Raw genomic sequence first — 18,161 nt, 5'->3', positions numbered from 1 at the left:
TGACTTTCACTATCCAAAACATCCCTCGCACAGAGCGCACACGGTAATGGTCACTTACTCTAACGTCAAACAAAGGGGCTCTGAACCCTAAAAAAAAAAAAAAAAAAAAAAAAAAAAAACAGAGAAAACTGCAAATTAAAATTCCAGCGTTAGCAATCAAAAAAGGCAGTACCTGACTAAGGCCCGCTAAGTGGGGCCGCGCGCACGCGCCAAGGGCTCTGGTCTGCAAACCAATCAGCGACAGGCCCAGTCGTTGCCATGGCTACCTATCCTAGTGGGCGGTTCTGTAGCAAGTGAGCCTCAACCCGGGAGCCAATCAACGGCCGGTCCAGCCGTTGCCATGGCCACACTGTTTGTTAGGACTGCGCAAGCGCTCACACAGAGACAGCCGGCGGCTCCAGCCCCTGCACTAGCTAGGGTCAGAGTGGCCGCGTCCTAAGGCAGTAACTATTGCGACCAGATTCGCTGAGTGTCTGGCATGAACCGCAAGAAGCTGCAGAAGTTGACGGACACCCTAACTAAAAATTGCAAGCATTGTAAGTAAGAACCACGTGCTGGACAAGCCGAGTTCTGGGCCAGGTCCGCGGCTGTGCCTGCTCCCCATCTTTGCCTAAGTGAGGATGAAGCGCCGCAGCTGTAGAAGTCTGCAAGGGAGCCCCGGGGTGCTGGTTTCTTGGGGTGGGCACCCATTCCCTGGGTCTCAGGAATCCATATACATCCTACACTCCCCTACATGCACTTACTTGCTTCTCAAAGCCCCATCTTAATTTTATTTCACATTATAGAACGTGACACGTGTGCCCACAAGACGTGCTTTTAGCTCCAGGCAGGTTGTAAAATAAGTACTAAGAATCACCAGACTGGAGAACAGTGGCACAGCCGAGGTAGACCATGGCCCCTCACCCTGCAGGTCCAAGTTCTGGAGGCTCACCAAGAGCCCACAGGAGAAACGGTTTTCTCAGTGGCACAGACATCTGCATCTCAGAGCAAGAACACTATGAGTCCAAAAGAAGGTGACAACTGAGAAAGATAAAACTCCAGCATTGGCAATCTAAACGCAGTGCCTGGCTGGAAACCAAAGGACTAGCAATGCTAAACACAAGGGAAAGAATCAGCTCCTGCCTGCAGCCTTGCACTGTGTTCCTGCGAGTGGGGTGCTAAGTTAAAGGAGACCTTACAAAGGGACACTTTTCAGAGATATAGCACTTGAACAGGGCAGTTCTGGGATCTCAGAGGCCAACTTGATGATTGTATTCAGACTGAAAAACAGAACCGTGCCTGGGCAAGGGAGTCATGATATGGTTTAGATGAGGAAGATACTATGTGGCAAGCAAGTTTAGAAGTTGTGTGCTGATTGCAGAACTGTGGGCCACTTAAGGGCACAGGAGAAACCATGAGTCCCAGGACAGTCCTGCTGTGCAGAGGAGGAGTGCACATGTTTTAATGTAGTTGTACAGCTGACAGGGCTAACACCTTCTAGTCATCATTAGCATCTGATGCAATGAGCAGTGAAAAATGCTCACTTCATGGGGTGGTGTCATAAAGAAAAGCCATGGTGCACATAAACATCTTACAATTCTTAGAAAAAGGGTATTCTATAATTTAAGATGTTTTTCTGGTTTTTATGATCTGATGAGGGTTTTGTTTTGTTATTGTTTTAATTAAACTACTTTCATTTCTGGAAAAACAGATATTTTTCAAATATCTAGTAAACATTTTTGATAAATACAAGCAATGCAACAACTGCTGTATACAATACTGAATTTGACTTAGTCTATGTTTCAAGTTTGCAGTGCATTGTCAGCAAACATTCTGTGAACAATTGAAAGATGCACTTTTTAACAAAGATTTATTTATTTGAAAGTCAGAGTTACACACACAGAGAGGAGAGACAGAGAGAGAAGAGAGAAAGACAGAGAGAAGTCTTCCATCCGTTGGTTCACTCCCCAAATGGCCACAACAGCCAAAGCTGTGCCAATCTGAAGCCAGGGCCAGAAGCTTCTTCTGGGTCTCCCATGTGAGTGGAGAGGTCCAAGGACTTGGGCCATCTTTTACTGCTTTCCCAGGCCATAGCAGAAAGCTGGATCAGAAGTAGAGCAGCCAGGACTCGAACCGGAGCCCATATGGGATGCCGGCACTGCAGGCAGTGGCTTTACTTGCTAAACCACAGCACCAGCCTCAATGAGCATATATTTTTTTTAAAAAGTGAAAACATAGCAGGGAAAAAGAGTCAACTCTTGATTTTTGTCCTTACATAAAATTTATAAGCTGAGCCTTATAAACTTTTATGATTATGAGTAAAAAATAACAGTTGTACTGTAGACATAGTTAGAAGTCATTATAATAATTTTAAATTTTCTTAGAGATCTTTTCCCCTAAAGTCAGTTTCTTCTCAATTGGCAAATGGCCATGCCACCAGGATGGAATGGAAATGGATCAGTTTTGTAGAATCGGAGAATGGACCTTACGTGGGTCTCTGGCTAATCTGCCATTCCACTGATAGGATAGAGCATTCCTGGACGCAGAAAGCCATGCCTGGATTTCCCTTAATTTTGCTTATCCTTGTTTTCTACAACCTAAGAAGTATTTCAGCAAAAGTCATTTTCTTATGGCTGACTTTTGATCTATGGGTTATGAAGTAATGCTCTATAGTTTTTACTTCAGCTGAGATGGAGAAATGTGTCATCGAGGACATCATTCTTCATGCAGGATTTTCGTCCCCAAACACTAAATGCATTTTGTCGGTGTTGATACAGTTTTGTTTCTCTGTGTGGTTTAATATGTAAATATATATTCACATAATGTATCATTTTCATCATCTTAAGTGTGGCATTAAATATAGTAATTTCCCTTACCCTCTATGAATATGTTCCAAGACCACCAGTACATTCCCTGAAACCGTGGTTAGTATCAATCTCTGAATATGCTATATTTTTACCAATACATTCCTGTGATAAATTTTGCTATAAATTAAGCACAGGAAGTGATTAACAATGAATGATAACTAATAAAAAAAAGAATGATCACTATAATACAGCAATGTACTATAATGAGAAGTATTTAAATTTAGGAATTGTTTATTTCTGGAATTTTCCATTTAAAATTTCTGATCATGGTTAAAAATGGGTAACTGAAACTGTGCGCAGTGAAGCCATGGGCAGGAGGTAACTACTGTTCATTCACACTGTCGTGTAACCGTCACCACCATCTACCCCTAGGACCTTCTCTCTTTCGCAAATGTAAGTTGGCACCCATTACACTCTAACTCTCCACTCACTCCTCACAACCCTGGTAACCAACATTCTACTTTCTGTCTCTATAAATTTGACTATTTTAGGTACTGCATATAAGTGAAATAATTCAGTATTTATCCTTTTGTGTCTGCTTTATTTCACTTGGCATAATGTCCATAAATGTTCATCCACATTGTAGCATGTGCCCTTCATCTTTAAGGCTGAATAATATTTTGCTGTGTGAATGCACCACATTTTCTTTAGTCATTCATCAATCATTGATCCCAGGATTGCTTCTATCTTTTGGTTATTGAAGTTTATGCTGCTGTGAACATTATACAAGTATCTGAGATCCTGCTTTCAATCTTTTAAAATACATATTTGGAATTGCTGAATGATGTGATAATTCTTTGTTTAATTTTTTGAGGAACTATCATATTGTTTTCCACAGTAGGGAACTGTTATTTTAAAATCATAACCATTACATTCCTTTGTTTATATACTAAATCTTTCCTTTTCCAAAGTTTTCAATCTTGCTCTTTTTTTAAAAAAAGTTTTATTTAAGTTATACAAGTTTCATGTATTTCATATATACAGATTTGGGAACGTAGTGATATTTTTCCATCCTACCCCTCCTCCCACCATGCTCCAACCTTGCTTTTTTTTTTTTTTTTTTTTTTTTGACAGGCAGAGTTAGACAGTGAGAGAGAGATACAGAGAGAAAGGTCTTCCTTCCGTTGGGTCACACCCCCCCCAAAATGGCCGCTACCAACCTTGCTCTTAAAATGTGGCTCTCCCAACAAGGAATTACACTCACGCCCAGCCTGTCCTGAAAGATGAGGTGTGACTGCCACTCTTATGCAGTGTCTTATCTTACATTACACAGATTTTGCCCTTTTTTTTAAATAATAGTTTTTCCTGGTTTTGAAATAAAATTCCCCCCACACCCATACTTCATATTTAGTCTCACTTTTATGTTCTTAACGCCAGGCAATAACCCTTCCACCTACATACCTCAAATGGCAGTTGGAACACAAATAATTAACTCGGTGTTTATAAACACCACCCTTTATACAATTATGTGTGCGGGCAAGTAGCTGTGTGTCTATCTATCTGTCAAGCAAAAACTTTCTTCCCCAGAGTACTACTGAATGGTTATATGTTAATTTTCAAAATCTAGCTCATGAATTCACTAAGGTTATAGTAAAATAAAATTTTTTAATTAGTTCTCAGGAGTCCAGAATCTATTTCCAAGGAAAAGTGAACTTGTAGAGCTCATGAACATCTATAATCAAAATGCTGTAGAAATTGTTACCTTTTTATTTTATTATATTTTTAAGATTTATTTGTTTATTTACTTGAAAGGCAGAGTTACTTAGAGAGAGGGAGAGACAGAGAGTGAGAGATCCTCCATCCACTGGTTCACTCCCCAAATGGTCTCAACAGCCAGGACTAGACCAAGCTGAACCAATGAACCAGGAGCTTCATTCAGGCCTCCAAGTGGGTAACAGGGTCCCAAGCACTTGGACTGTCCTCTATAGACTTCATGGGCACATTAGGAGATGGATCAGAACAAGCACACATGTGGGGTGTTGCAGGGGTTGCTTAACCTGCTACTCCACAATGCTGACCCCACCATTCTTACATAAGCTCTAATGGCCCTGTAAAGTTTAGGACTTGACACCACAATCTTTATTCAGTTGACTTGTCTAATATTATTTTTTCCGAGCATTTGTTTACTTGCATCTATTTCATATCCAATTCCTATTAGGAGGGAATACTACTTCTTTTATTTTAGTGGATAACAAAGCATTGATATCTTCTATTATCAGTCAAGAATCTCAACACAAGAGATTTCTGTTCACAGCTACATATGTGATGTCATTGATGCTGTTTGTCTGTAAATTCAGTAATGTAAAATTTGTGAGGACTTAAAGATGCCTTCTGTCATATCTTAATTTTATTTATTCACAGTTAACAAATTTGAAGTAAGCTGTCTTATAAAGCTTTTCTATAACTTGGTGGGAGATGTGGCAGAGCGACCAGGTGCAGTCGTTGGATTAGATCGTAATGCCTTTCGCAACATCCTGTATGTGACATTTGGAATGACAGATGACATGATTATGGACAGAGGTAAGAGACAGCAAGTTCGGGGTAGCTACATCCAGCCACAAAAGTTGGGGAAATCATCATATTCTTGATAGAAAACTTAATTCACTTGAATATAAAAAAAATAATTCTGCAAAGAAAATAGAAAAGGAGGAAGTATCCTCTATTTTATGCATTTAAGGAGGAAACAAAATCAGATTAACTAGGTCTCCCTAACATTGTATCAGAAAATAAAAAATATTTCTATTTCTAATAAGTAAGCATAATAATAAATAGGTTGCAAAGGACATTTGAATTTCCTTACCCACAGAAAATATTCCAACAAAAATTAAGACACAATTCCTTCAGTTAGGTAATAGCAGTACTTTGCTTAAGTAACAAAAATATAAATTATTTATTACATCCAAATATCTAATATAATTCACATATTTATTATTCAAATATATGTTATTAATAAATAATTAATGCATTTAGATATCCAACTATTCTTTGATCTCAAAACACAGAGAAAATTTGAATGTTTAAATGAAAGAGGTTTCTGTGTCTCTGTTTCTTAGTGTCCTCCTGTATCAAGTGAGGACATTGGACCACCTGATCTTGAAATGCTCTCTGAATTTTAAAAGTAATACTAATGTGGACTCAGTACTGAGAATTGTGACATTGCACATCTCTCTTTCTTTAGTATTCCGAGGTTTTGATAAGGACAACGATGGCTGTGTAAATGTATCAGAGTGGGTTAATGGATTATCACTGTTTCTTCGAGGATCTTTGGAAGAAAAAATGAGATGTAAGATTGCAGTCATCCTATTGGTTTGTACATTGTAATTAATATATCTAGAATATTTAAATCAACGCCCTCTAATCCAGCCAATGAAGTCAGTTTGATTGAGTAGCTGGTTGTTCAGTTGACTGGAATCCCCAGTAGCTTCTTATATGGAGTGAATTCAGGTCAACAGAGTTGAAAGAAAATTAATGGAAAGGAAAACCAACAATTTTGAGGAATAATTTATGCTAAAAATATGTATTACTAGATATGCTAATTACATGTGTATACATTTGTGTATTATGCATTTTATATATTTAATTACTTGAGTTGTAACCATGAAACCAGAGCATTGATTCAAATGTTCTGTTTATAGTCTTGATTCTCAATTAATTCTGATGAATGCTACATATTTCAGTAAGTTTTCCAAGAGTTTCAAGATAAAAAGCTATTGTTTCGTAGTATGCTTTTTCATAGATGAGTGTAAGGAAACCATTTCTAAGAATTTTTGAACTGTATTCAACTAGTGAACCAGTGTACATTAACATTTATTGTGAAAATCAGATTGTGCCAAGGGTTGTGGGGTTGATAAAGCATCAACCAGATGGAAATGTCAGGGCGGCACTGTGGCACAAAGGGTTAATGCCCTGGCCTGAAGTGCCTGCATCCCATATGGACACCGGTTCTAGTCCCGGCTGCTCCTCTTCCGATCCAGCTCTCTGCTATGGCTTAGGAAAGCAGTAGAAGATGGCCCAAATGCTTGGGCTCCTGCACCCACGTGGGAGACCCAGAAGCAGTTCCTGGTTCCTGGCTTCAGATCGGTGCAGCTCCATCCCTTGTGGCCACCTGGGAAGTGAACCAGCAGATGGAGGACCTCTCTTTCCTCTCTGTTTCTAGCTCTCTCTGTAACTCTATCTTTCAAATAAATAAAATAAATCTTTAAAAAAAATTTTTTAAAAGATGGAAATGTGCCTGAGAAATGTATCCAAGAAAATATTATTTAAGTGATACTATTAAATTTATAATTTATTTATTGATTGATTGATTGATCTGAAAAGCAAAAAGAGATGATCGACTTCTCTTTGACAGTTTCACTCTTCAGATGCCCACAATTGCCAGGGCTTAGTCTGGGTGTCTCACATGGATAGCAATGACACAAATACTTGAACCATTACCAGCTGCCTGCTAGAGTGCACATTAGCAGGAAGCTAGAATTGGGAATGGAACTAGTACTTGGACCCAGGCACTGTAGAACCTGTCCCAAGCAACACCTTAACTATTGCACCCAACATCACCCCATTTGCTTGCTTTGTTTTGTTTTAAAGATTGCTTTGAAGTGTTTGATTTGAATGGAGATGGATTCATTTCAAAGGAGGAAATGTTTCACATGCTGAAGAACAGCCTTCTCAAACAGCCCTCAGAGGAAGATCCTGATGAAGGAATTAAAGATTTGGTTGAAACAACACTTAAGAAAATGGTAATTCCAGATAATTTAGAGTCTGATGTTGAAATGTATAGAACAGATAAGGGATAGAAATAAGAATTCAAATTATAATTTTCAGTTTCTTGTTTAGTTAACTGAAACAATTGAATTTATCTTTATTATAATAATTATTTTCCATTTTGCTATCTAATCTCATTTGCTGGCACTCTTCTACTATTAGCACTTGACAATTAAAAGAATATTTATTTTGCTAAGTATTTGCATGTTAACTGATGCATTGCTGGTCCCCTCACCCACTCACTGGCCCCAGGACCATGATCACGACGGGAAGCTGTCTTTTGCAGACTATGAAAAGGCTGTGAGAGAAGAAACCCTTCTGTTGGAAGCTTTTGGACCATGTTTACCTGATCCAAAGGTAGTGATACCACTTTCTCTGAACCATACCCAACATATAACCTATGAGAAACCACAGGAAATTTTTATTTAATTTTGTAAATTTCTATTTATTTTATTTGAAAGACAGAGAGACAAAGAGCTCCCATTTGCTGAATCACTCCCCAAATGCCTGCAATAGCCAGGGCTAGGCCAGATCAAAATCAGGGGCGCAGAACTCAAGCCAGGTTTCTCACATGGGTGTTATGGACCCAAGTACTTTAGCTGTCAGCGACTGCCTCCCAGGATGTGCATCAGCAGGAAAGTAGATTGGAGAGCCAGACTCAAACTCAAGTCTTCCAATATGCACATCCCAAGTAGCATCTTACCTGCTCCACCAAATTTCTGCCCTAACCCATAGCATTCTGGTTTCATTCTGGTGGATGATAAAGTCTACTGAGGAAGAACCTGCTGGTTTATCTCACAGTACTTTTGTAGCCCAGTATTGGCTTTTTTTTTCATTATTAACTCATTCATTCATGTTAGAAATAATTAATGAGGCTCAGTGTTCACCAGAAGCACAGATGAAAGGCTCCCTGACTATCCTTAACGGCTCAGATTTGCCTGGGAAAATGTAACATAAAAACAATTACACAACAGTATGATAAGTGTTATTATAATAATATTTAATGACTTTTATGGTGCTTCAGCTATGCCAGGCAATGTCATAAGCACTCTGTGATATATCGCCTCATTTAATCCTTTTAACAATCCTGTGAAGCAGGTAGTATTAAGTGGAGGCTCAGAGAATTGAAGCAGCCTGTCCAAGTTCACTCGCTAATGGGTGACGTCCCTGGGTCCCATGGTGCTGAGTCCACAGAGATATAGGTAGTGTTGTGATAGTAGACCAGATGGGCACCTAAACCAGCTGTCTGGAATTGTTCTTAGGACACAGAAGGCTTGTAGGAAGAACTGGGTTTCGAAGGACAATATGACCTGGTCAAAGTGCGCGAGAATAATCTAAGCAAAAGGAATGGTGGATATCCACAGAAGGAGAGAGGGAGGGGGGAAAGAAAGCAAGAAAGAGATGCAAGTAAGTCTGTGTCAGGAGGACACACGGTGTGGGATGAGGCTGGTGACAAGGTTATGGGTGTGCTGAAGGACCAAGCCCTGAGAGCTTGGTACTTGCTTTTTGTCATGAAGGTGATAAGCATTCATTGGGGGATTTAAGGCAGGTGGAGTGATCTGTATGTAATTATAATTAGTCTAGTTTGTATCTCCAGCTGCCTACTGATGCCTACTTGATGGTCACAACTAACTCTCGGTTTCCTCCTAAACATCCTCCTCCCCGAGTTACCCCCTGTCTGAATAAGTGGTATGCTCACACACTCAGTCGCATAGTCAAAAACCTAGGAGCCATCATTAATTTCTATCTTGTAGCATGATTAGCTACTCCTCCAAAATATATACTCAAATATAACCTCTTCTGCACACATCTGTTGGCCACTAAGCTACATCAAGCTTCCATGATGTGTCACCTAGCCCAGACCATCAGCTTTCCTGCTTCCGCTGTTAGTCAAAGGTAAATGCTGCCATGCCTTGCTCAAAACCCTCCAGTGAGTTCTGAAATTGATACAGTGAGCCCTTTCACTCCATCCACATCTCTTACCATCTCTGTTTCTCTCTTGCTACTGGAGCTGTGTCAGCCATCTTGCTCTGCCTCCATCCATGCCATTGCACTTGCTGCTACGTCTGTCCAGAAGTCCTTTCCCCAGACCCTCATATGTCTCAGTCTCTCATTTCCTCCATCTCCACCAAAGGACACTTCCTCATAGAGCCTCATCTTGACTCTTCCCCCAACCCTGCATTACTTTTCTTCTCAGTTATTTTCATTACCTAAATATATTTACTATCTTCTGCCTCACTAAATAGATGTAAGTTCCCTGAGGTCGAGAGCTTGGTCCTCATTTCAGTGTATTTCCCTACAGCCTTTGAATAGATGCCTAATGATGGATAGGTGGATGGATGGATGGATGGATGGATGGACAGATGGATAGATGGACGGACGGATGGATGGACTGAGTGCCTGGTGGGGAGTTCTGGAAATCTTCTCAAGATTTACTTCATTATTTACATTTACCCAACACATTGAAATTCTTCCCTCTCTAATTAAATCTTACCATTCACCTTTAAAATGTTTTCAGATCATCCCATCCGAAAAAGCAAAGGAGAGAGAAAATAAAAGGAGAAAACAAGAGAGGAGAAGGGGAGTGAAAGAGAGAAAGGGTGGAAAGGACATTACCTTAATTCAATATTGACTGCTGTTTTCTGTCAATGACTTTCTTCTCACAATCAAGTGTCTTGAAAAAATTATCCAGATGTAAAACCTGTAGTACCACCTTCTTCTCACCCACCCCTGAATCTACTACTGTCAAAGTCACCCTGCCTTCCTTGTTAAAAAATCTCACAAACGCTCTTGGGTTCTTGTTTGACGGGATCTCATCCCTTCCTCACCCTCCCTGCCTTCAGCTCTCAGACTGACCCTGCTATTTAAGGAAGCAACTTTGCTCCCCCACCGAGGCCTGGCTGTGTCCTCATTCATCCTGCTTTACTCCTGAGTCCACCTTGTGCCGAGAATCATTGCAACTCTCACTGCACTAACAGGCTCCCAGTCTCTGGCCAGTGTCCCCACTCACATGGGGTTCCTGGAGACGTAGAGCAGGTGCTTGTGCTCTTGTTCCTCTTTGTGGCTCAAAACCAAGCACTTTTCTTGGAATGTAATCAGAGCTGATGAGATCTGTGTGTGAAAAAATGCATAAAATCCATAAGGTCTTGTTGCCGGCTCTCCCTCTACTCCCCTGTGTCTCTCTACATCACACTAAGGAGCATACAGAACATTTTGTGTGGTTCTGTCTTTTTTAGAAATCATACTGAGTTGGACACTTTTATTTTACAGAGCCAGATGGAATTTGAAGCGCAAGTGTTCAAAGATCCAAATGAATTCAGTGATATGTGAATGTCTAAATGTCTGTGTTGTCTCAAGTGAGTAAAAAAAAAAAGGCACATATGCGTTGTTTATTTTTTTATTTTTTGCTTGACTCAGAAAGATGATGCTGAATTTTGTGTTTGGGGGTGAGAGGTGAGATTCACTTACACATTTGATTTACCTCTGGTGTGAAGTGCAAGTAAAATATTCATACATGGAATGCAAGAAGCTCCTCATCAGATGTTGTTGAGTTTGGCAAGACAAGTTAACATCACTAGAGGTATTCCATCACAGGACAATCCTTGTAAACACATAACTGTCATAAAACATCTGGATTCAGTCAGTGAATGGACAAATTATATAATCATGAATTATAAATATCAATACTCTTCATGTCATAAAGGCACTAACTAGGTATACTGTATACTGAAAAGTCATTGAAACTACTAAATTTTCTGAGTCAATAAATAATTAAGATGGTTTCAAAAGAATAACAATACTGGTGTGTATCATTGAAACACCTTTCTGCTAGTCATTGAGGGAGATACATAAAATGAAAGATCCAGGGACCAATTAAGATACATGTGTGTGTGTGTGTGTGTGTGTGTGTGTGTGTGTATATATATATATTGCAGTTGGCCGCCAAAGCTCCCACCTCCTCTGGCTCCCAGTCTCTCCAGCCTGACCTTCCTTTTTATTGCATGCCACAGCCTGAGTGCTCTGAAGGACCGGTGTCCCTGCACTATGACAGTTCCCCCTTGGACACTTTGCCATCAAGGGGTACTATTTGGGCCCAATGGCTGTGACTCCTAAAGACAGAATTGCCTCTCTCACACCTGACCGTGTGCAGGTACTGGTGGCATCAGATGAAGCATGAGAGAGACAGGGATTGATTAGGGTGATGTGAGCTCCTTTTCTCCCAGTCAGTAGACACAGTGAAAAGGAGTACTACACAGGCTGGCTCCGCGGCTCACTAGACTAATCCTCCACCTTGCGGCGCCGGCACACCGGGTTCTAGTCCCAGTCGGGGCGCCGGATTCTGTCCCGGTTGCCCCTCTTCCAGGCCAGCTCTCTGCTGTGGCCAGGGAGTGCAGTGGAGGATGGCCCAAGTGCTTGGGCCCTGCACCCCATGGGAGACCAGGATAAGTACCTGGCTCCTACCATCAGATCAGGGTGCGCGGCCGCAGCATGCCGGCCATGGCGGCCATTAGAGGGTGAACCAACGGCAAAAGGAAGACCTTTCTCTCTGTCTCTCTCACTGTCCACTCTGCCTGTCAAAAAAAAAAATTTAAAAAAAAGGATCTTATACAAATGGGCTTTGACATAATTATTCTCTCTGCAGTAGTAGATAATGAAACACAATGCTTTTGGGTTTCTTTCTCCATTTTTATTGAAGGATAATGGACAAAAGTATATATATTTAAGGTATATGATTTGATGTTTTGATATACATAGACATTGTAAAACATTGCTGCCATCAGGCTGATTAACATATTTGTCTTTTAGTGTATGTCCAGTGTACCCTCTTAGCAAATTTCAAGTGTATAATACAGTATTTCTAACTATAGTCACATTGCTCTTCATTAAATTTCCAGGATTTCATCATCCTGCATAAAAAACTTTGTGCCCCTTGACTAACATCTCACGTGTTCCCCTCCCCCAGTCCTAGGCATCCAGCAGTCTACTTCCTGCTGCTATTTTAGATTCCACAGATAAGTGAGATCATGCAGTATTTGTTTTTTCTGTGTCTGGCTTTTTTCACCTACTATAATGCCTTCCAGGTTCATCCATGTTGCCACAAATAACAATTTCACTATTTTTAAAGGTGCAATAATATTTCACACACAAACACATATCTTCCTATATATATCAAATTTTATTTATCTATTCATCTATTGATTGGCACTTAGGTTGTTTTCATATTGTGGCTACTTTAAAATAATGCTAAATGAATATAGGGATGCAGATAGTTCTTTGCAATGCAGATAGTAATTTCACTTCCCTTGGAAAGAAGTAAGATTGCTGGAACATATGATAATCTCATGTTTAATTTTTTGAGAAAACTCTATACTGTGTTCCATAATAGCTGTACTGGTTTGTACTGCATCAATAGTGTACAAATATTACTTTTCCTACCCATCCTCGCCAACACTTACCTTTTCCATTTTGGATAATTACCATTCTAAAGGCATGAGGTAATATCTCATCATGGCTTTGATTGGCATTTTTCCACTGATTAGTGGTGCTGAATAATTTTTCATACACCCTTTGGCCATTTGTAGGTCATCTTCTGAGAAGTTGGCTGTTCAGGTCTTTTCTTATTTCTTAGCTGTTTTCTGGGTATTGGGTTGTAGGAGTTCCTTATATTTTTAGACCTTAAACAGTTATTAGATACATAGTTTACAAATGTTTTCTCTAATTGTTACCTTTTCACAGTTGATTGTTTACTTTGTTGTGCAGGTTTTTTTTTTTTAGTTTGAGTCAATCATCTATGCCTATTTTTTATTTTGTTTCCTGTGCTTTTGAATTATATCCAAAAAAAAAAAAAATGGCCCATAAATGGCCCATAGCAAAGTTAAGAAGATTTCTCCCTGTGTTTTCTTCTAATAGAATTATAGTTTCAGGTCTTACAGTTAAGTTCTTATTTCATTTTGAGGTGATTTTTGTATATGATGTGAGCTGAGGCTCCAATTTCATTCTTCCTCCTTGGAAATCCAGTTTTCCAGCACCATTTGTTAAGAAACTATCCTTTCCTCAATGTATATTTTTGGTACCTTGTCAAAGATAAGTTGACTGTAGTTTCCTATATTAATTTTGGATTCTGAATGCTGTTCTATTATTGTATATGTATGTTTTTGTGCCAGTACAATATAGATTTGATTACTGTAGCTTTGTGGTATACTTTGAAGTCAGAAAATGTGATGCCTTTAAGGTTGTTCTTGCTCTAGATTGTATTGGCTATTTGGAGTAACTTGTGCTTCCATGTGAATTTTAGAATTTGTTTTTTCTATTTCTATAAAGATTTCCATTGGAATTTGGTAGGGATTACATTGGGTCTGTAGATCACAATGGATTATAGAGCCATTTTAACCACATTAATTCTTCCAAGCCATGATTATGTAATGACTTTCCATTTATCTGTGCTTTCTTTAATGTTCTTCACCATTGTTTTTATACTTCTCAGTGTAAAAGTCATTTCACCTCTGTAGTTAAATTTCCTACTAAGTATTATATTCTTTTTCTTGCTATTGTTAATGGGACTTATTTTCTTCATCTCCTTTTCTGATAGTTAATTGTTTGCATGTAAAAATATGGGTGATTTTTATGTGTTGATTTTATATACTATGACATTATTTAATTTGATTATTAATGCTTATAGATTTTTTTTGAATCTTAAGGATTTTCTACATGCATAATGATGTCATCTGCAAACAGATGATTTTATTTCTTCTTCCTCAATTTGGACATATTAATTTCTAATTGCTCTGCCTAGGACTTACAATACAAAATTGAATTGAAGTGGCAAGAGTGGCCATCTTTGCCCACCAGTTCCTGAAGGGAAAGTTTTAAATTTTTCTCTATTGATTGTAATGGCAGCTGTGGGCTTTTCATATACACTTTTATAATGTTTAAGTAAGTTCTTACTATACTTATTTTGTTGAGAATTTTAATCATATGTGAATTGTAAACTTTAAAGCTTTTGCACCTATTGAGATTCTTATGGTCAATTATTTTATTTCTTGTTGTTAATCTGTTACATATCACATTGATTGATTTGCATATATTGAACCATCCTTGCTTTCCAAGAATAAATTTCACTTGTTCTTGTTGTATGGTCTTTTCCATTGAAAATTTATTGAAATTGAAAATTATTGAATTGTTTGTTAGTATTTTGTTAAGAATTTTTATATCTATGTTTATCAGGAATTTTTTTGTGTGTGTTGTCATTGTCTAATTTGGAATCAGGATGACATTGGCTTCATAAAATGAGTTTGTAAGTGTTCTGTGTATTTTTTGGAACAAATTAAAAAGGATTTATATCAATTCTTCTTTGAATGTTTGATGGGGCTCACCTGTGCAGCATCTGTTCTGGGACCTTTCTTTGTTGGGAGTATTCTGATGTAGGATGTGATCTCCTTATCTGTTAATGGTCTGTTAAGGCTTTCTATTTCTTCTTAATTCAGTTTTGGTAGGTTTTATGTTTGTAGGAATTTATCCATCTCTTCAGGGCCATCCAATTTGCTGGTGTATAATTTTTCCCCTCCTTTATAGGTTCCCTATTTAATTGCTATGCCTGATGCATGACAATGCCAGTCCCCTCCTTTATGGTGAATGTTGTAGTCCCCTTGCCAATGTCATGGACCACTATGAGCATGATTTAACTTTGTCATATAGAGAATTAATCTTATGTATCTGTTCTAATGTTTTATTATAGATTGATTATGACATTATTTAAGCCTTATAAAAATGGTAGCCAACAATTACTTCTAGTGCATTTTAAGGTGATGCTTGCACTTGATTGTATGAACACAAAGCTCTTCTCAAGAGCTTCTCAAGATCTGTGCCTCCTCATCATAACCTGCCCACATCATTTCTTCTCGTACTACACCTGGATTGCTGGAGCATCCTTATTTCATCACTGCAACAACTCATAAATTAGTTTAGTCTTGAAAATGCACTCACTTGATAGGAGGGGCATCTGAATACACTCACATCACCTTTATGGAAGAGCCCTTTCCTAGGCTTGCACACCCAGCCCTCACCTCTCCACTGCTGGGCATGGTCTGACTCCCACGCTTCTTGGTACAAGTGGGTGAGCCCAGTCACTTGCCTGCCTTGGGGGTGGTGGGTTGGATCTCTGGGTGAGTGGTTATAATTGGGAAGATGCAATGTAGCCTTCCTCTCACTGGCTTACCTTTCTCCCTTCCAGCACCCTGGTGCACCAGCAGAAAACCCAGCTGGACCCCTTCAAAAGAGGCACCAGATAACCTTGCCAGCAGCACGGAGAGATTCTGTTTGGGAAACAAGTGTTTTTCTTTTTTTTTAACTACAGGATTTAAAAACCACCGCTGAGAACTGGTAGCCCTGCATTCTTAACCCACAAATATCTCTCTGCACAAGACTGCACTTGTAGGAAACCAGGCCTGCAATTGCTTGCACCATAAAATCATCCAAAACATCCAGTAAGTTCCCACTCTGCATGACAGCAGGAGGGTTAATGTATTCTAGCCGGTTGTCCATGCGCTCCCCCCACACATGATGTAAAATGACCATTCCGCACCATATGCTGGTGAAGTCATCCCCACCCCTCTGTGGACTCATGGTCTCAGCTCCTCTCTGGGCCCTGCCTGGTTTAGTCTTTTTTAATTAAAGAAGGATGTTAAAGGGAACTGAACTCAAAACTGTGTTGAACCTGTGAAGCCAACCATCTGGAAAGTGTCCCCCTGAGCTTCTCCAGATTCCCCACTTTTCCAGATCAACCACGTCCTACTTTCTTACAGAATCTTCCCCTAACTTCTGCGCAGTTATCTTGGGACAAAGGCTAATTCTTACAGAGCACGGCCAAGAGAGGGCTTGTAATTTCATTAGACACAGAAAGACTATAAAATGTGTATAATAAAATAGAAATTTATCACACACATATATTAATTACAATTAGCAAATTGTGAGGACGGTTTAGTAACACATCAGAAAGAGGTAGAAGTTTTATATTTGCATTTTCTGATTCAGCGGCTGCTATCTGTTAGAGAGGGAAGCACACGACCACTTGCAGGGCTTTCCAGTCTTAAGTAACCTTTGTGGAAGAAACCAACCCAAACACAGACCAAGTCAATCAGAGTCCCAGTCTCATAATATAAAGCTCAAGGAAGCTTGTTCAGTTTCATGAGAGAGTAAAAATGGGAGGAAATCTAACAGGGTGAAACTAGGTGCACTTCTTCACTGGAAATGTCTTTATCAGGGTGTCACTACCCTGAGCAGCATTTAACTGCTCGCGATTGCATCCCTGGTAATTTGTGGCTTGCTGTGTACCTTCTGCCTCCTACCTAATCCGCCAAGAAAATATTCCTCCCCCTAAGACACACATCCTCTTGTTTATGTTGACCTCTCCCCTGCCTGTTAAGCTCCACACTGCTGCTATTATGTGGCCCCAGCCAGGCTCACACAGACTTCCCTGGGATGAGAGGCTGTCAAATTAAAGGACATTTGAATAAATCGGGTGCAATACAGACTGTCCTCCCTTTAACCTGAAGCCCGCCTTCCCATCTCCTGCCCATGTCTCCAGTGTCCTTGTGTAGAGAAAGGGAGCCACAAGCAGCCTGTCCTCTGGTGAGGACACTGCAGCTCTTAGCCACGCAGCACCAAGGGAGAGAACAGTGTGGAAATCAGCAGGGGGGTTTGCAGGCCTCTGTGTAAGTCCCTGCCTCCTGGGAAGCACAGAGCCCCAGAGCACAAGGCAGCCCAAAAGTTTAATTAAAACCATTTGGTCAAGTCTCCCTTCACCAGTCCTTCAGAAGTGCAGTGGAATCAGAAAACAGGATAAAACAACCCTCATAATCTCTTTGTGCTCTTTGTAAAACAGTTTATTGTCAAGATAAAGAAACAGAGGCAGATGGACAAAGATCTTCCATCTGCTGGTTCACCCCTCAAATGCCCATCAAGAACTCCATCCAGGTCTCACATGTGGGTGGCAGGGACTCAACCACTTGAGCCGTCACCTGCTGCCTCCCAGGATGTGCATTAGCAGGAAGCTGGCATCCGAGGCAGATCCAGACTTGAACCCAGACCCTCCAATGTGTGATGCAAGTGTCCAAAGCGTCATCTTAACCCCATGCTGAGTGCCTGTCACAATCCTCACTCTGAAAAGGGTGTGATATGAACACCCAGTGAGTGTTCTCGTTCAAGACACTACGCTAAGCCGTCTACATTATTATCTCACAACTCTTGTAAGTGGTAAGCAAACAATATTGATTACTTCCAACCCACAGACTGAGGACACCAGCTTGAGCAAAACCTGGTGCGTGCTGTGTAACAAACAATGCCGAGATTCAGACGTCATCTAGTTCCCACCTCGAGGTCTTCTGTCTAAAGCAACATCAGTTCTTTTGTCCCATGGTCCTGAACTGTGTGGTAACCAAGGGCCTCCAGCTTCCTGGAGAACCTCCAGAAGGCCCTCAGGGCTGTGGGCGGGGCTACCATGTAAAGTATGTACATCGTCGGTGAGGTCATTGCCACCCCTTGTCTGTCCATTCTTCC

General features: G+C 40.1%; 1 protein-coding gene and 1 long non-coding RNA gene across 6 annotated transcripts in view; one reads left to right on the top strand and one right to left on the bottom strand.

Annotated features, from left to right (window-relative positions):
* LOC138850072 (uncharacterized) overlaps nt 1-353 on the bottom strand; it is a 15,701-nt gene extending 15,348 nt beyond the window's left edge. The window contains exon 1 of the long non-coding RNA XR_011389469.1: nt 173-353. This is a non-coding gene — a long non-coding RNA (uncharacterized lncRNA). The remainder of the gene's footprint in view (nt 1-172) is intronic.
* CLXN (calaxin) lies at nt 341-18,161 on the top strand. 5 transcript variants are annotated; one of them, XM_002710494.5, is made up of 7 exons: nt 341-536; nt 5,208-5,366; nt 6,025-6,129; nt 7,431-7,582; nt 7,860-7,964; nt 10,878-10,963; nt 15,838-18,159. In XM_002710494.5, the coding sequence occupies exons 1-6, from the start codon at nt 479-481 to the stop codon at nt 10,935-10,937; spliced, it is 639 nt and encodes a 212-aa protein (XP_002710540.1). In that variant the 5' UTR covers nt 341-478; the 3' UTR covers nt 10,938-10,963; nt 15,838-18,159. The 5 variants fall into 5 exon arrangements, with proteins under 5 accessions (XP_002710540.1, XP_069931924.1, XP_051699671.1 ...); XM_070075823.1 differs by lacking the exon at nt 15,838-18,159 and having other exon boundaries at nt 10,878-14,738; XM_051843711.2 differs by lacking the exons at nt 10,878-10,963; nt 15,838-18,159 and adding an exon at nt 8,870-10,871.

The sequence above is a fragment of the Oryctolagus cuniculus genome, chromosome 6 (genome assembly GCF_964237555.1).
Source record: "Oryctolagus cuniculus chromosome 6, mOryCun1.1, whole genome shotgun sequence".
Lineage (NCBI taxonomy): Eukaryota > Metazoa > Chordata > Mammalia > Lagomorpha > Leporidae > Oryctolagus > Oryctolagus cuniculus.
This window is presented reverse-complemented; position numbering and strand designations above follow the sequence as displayed.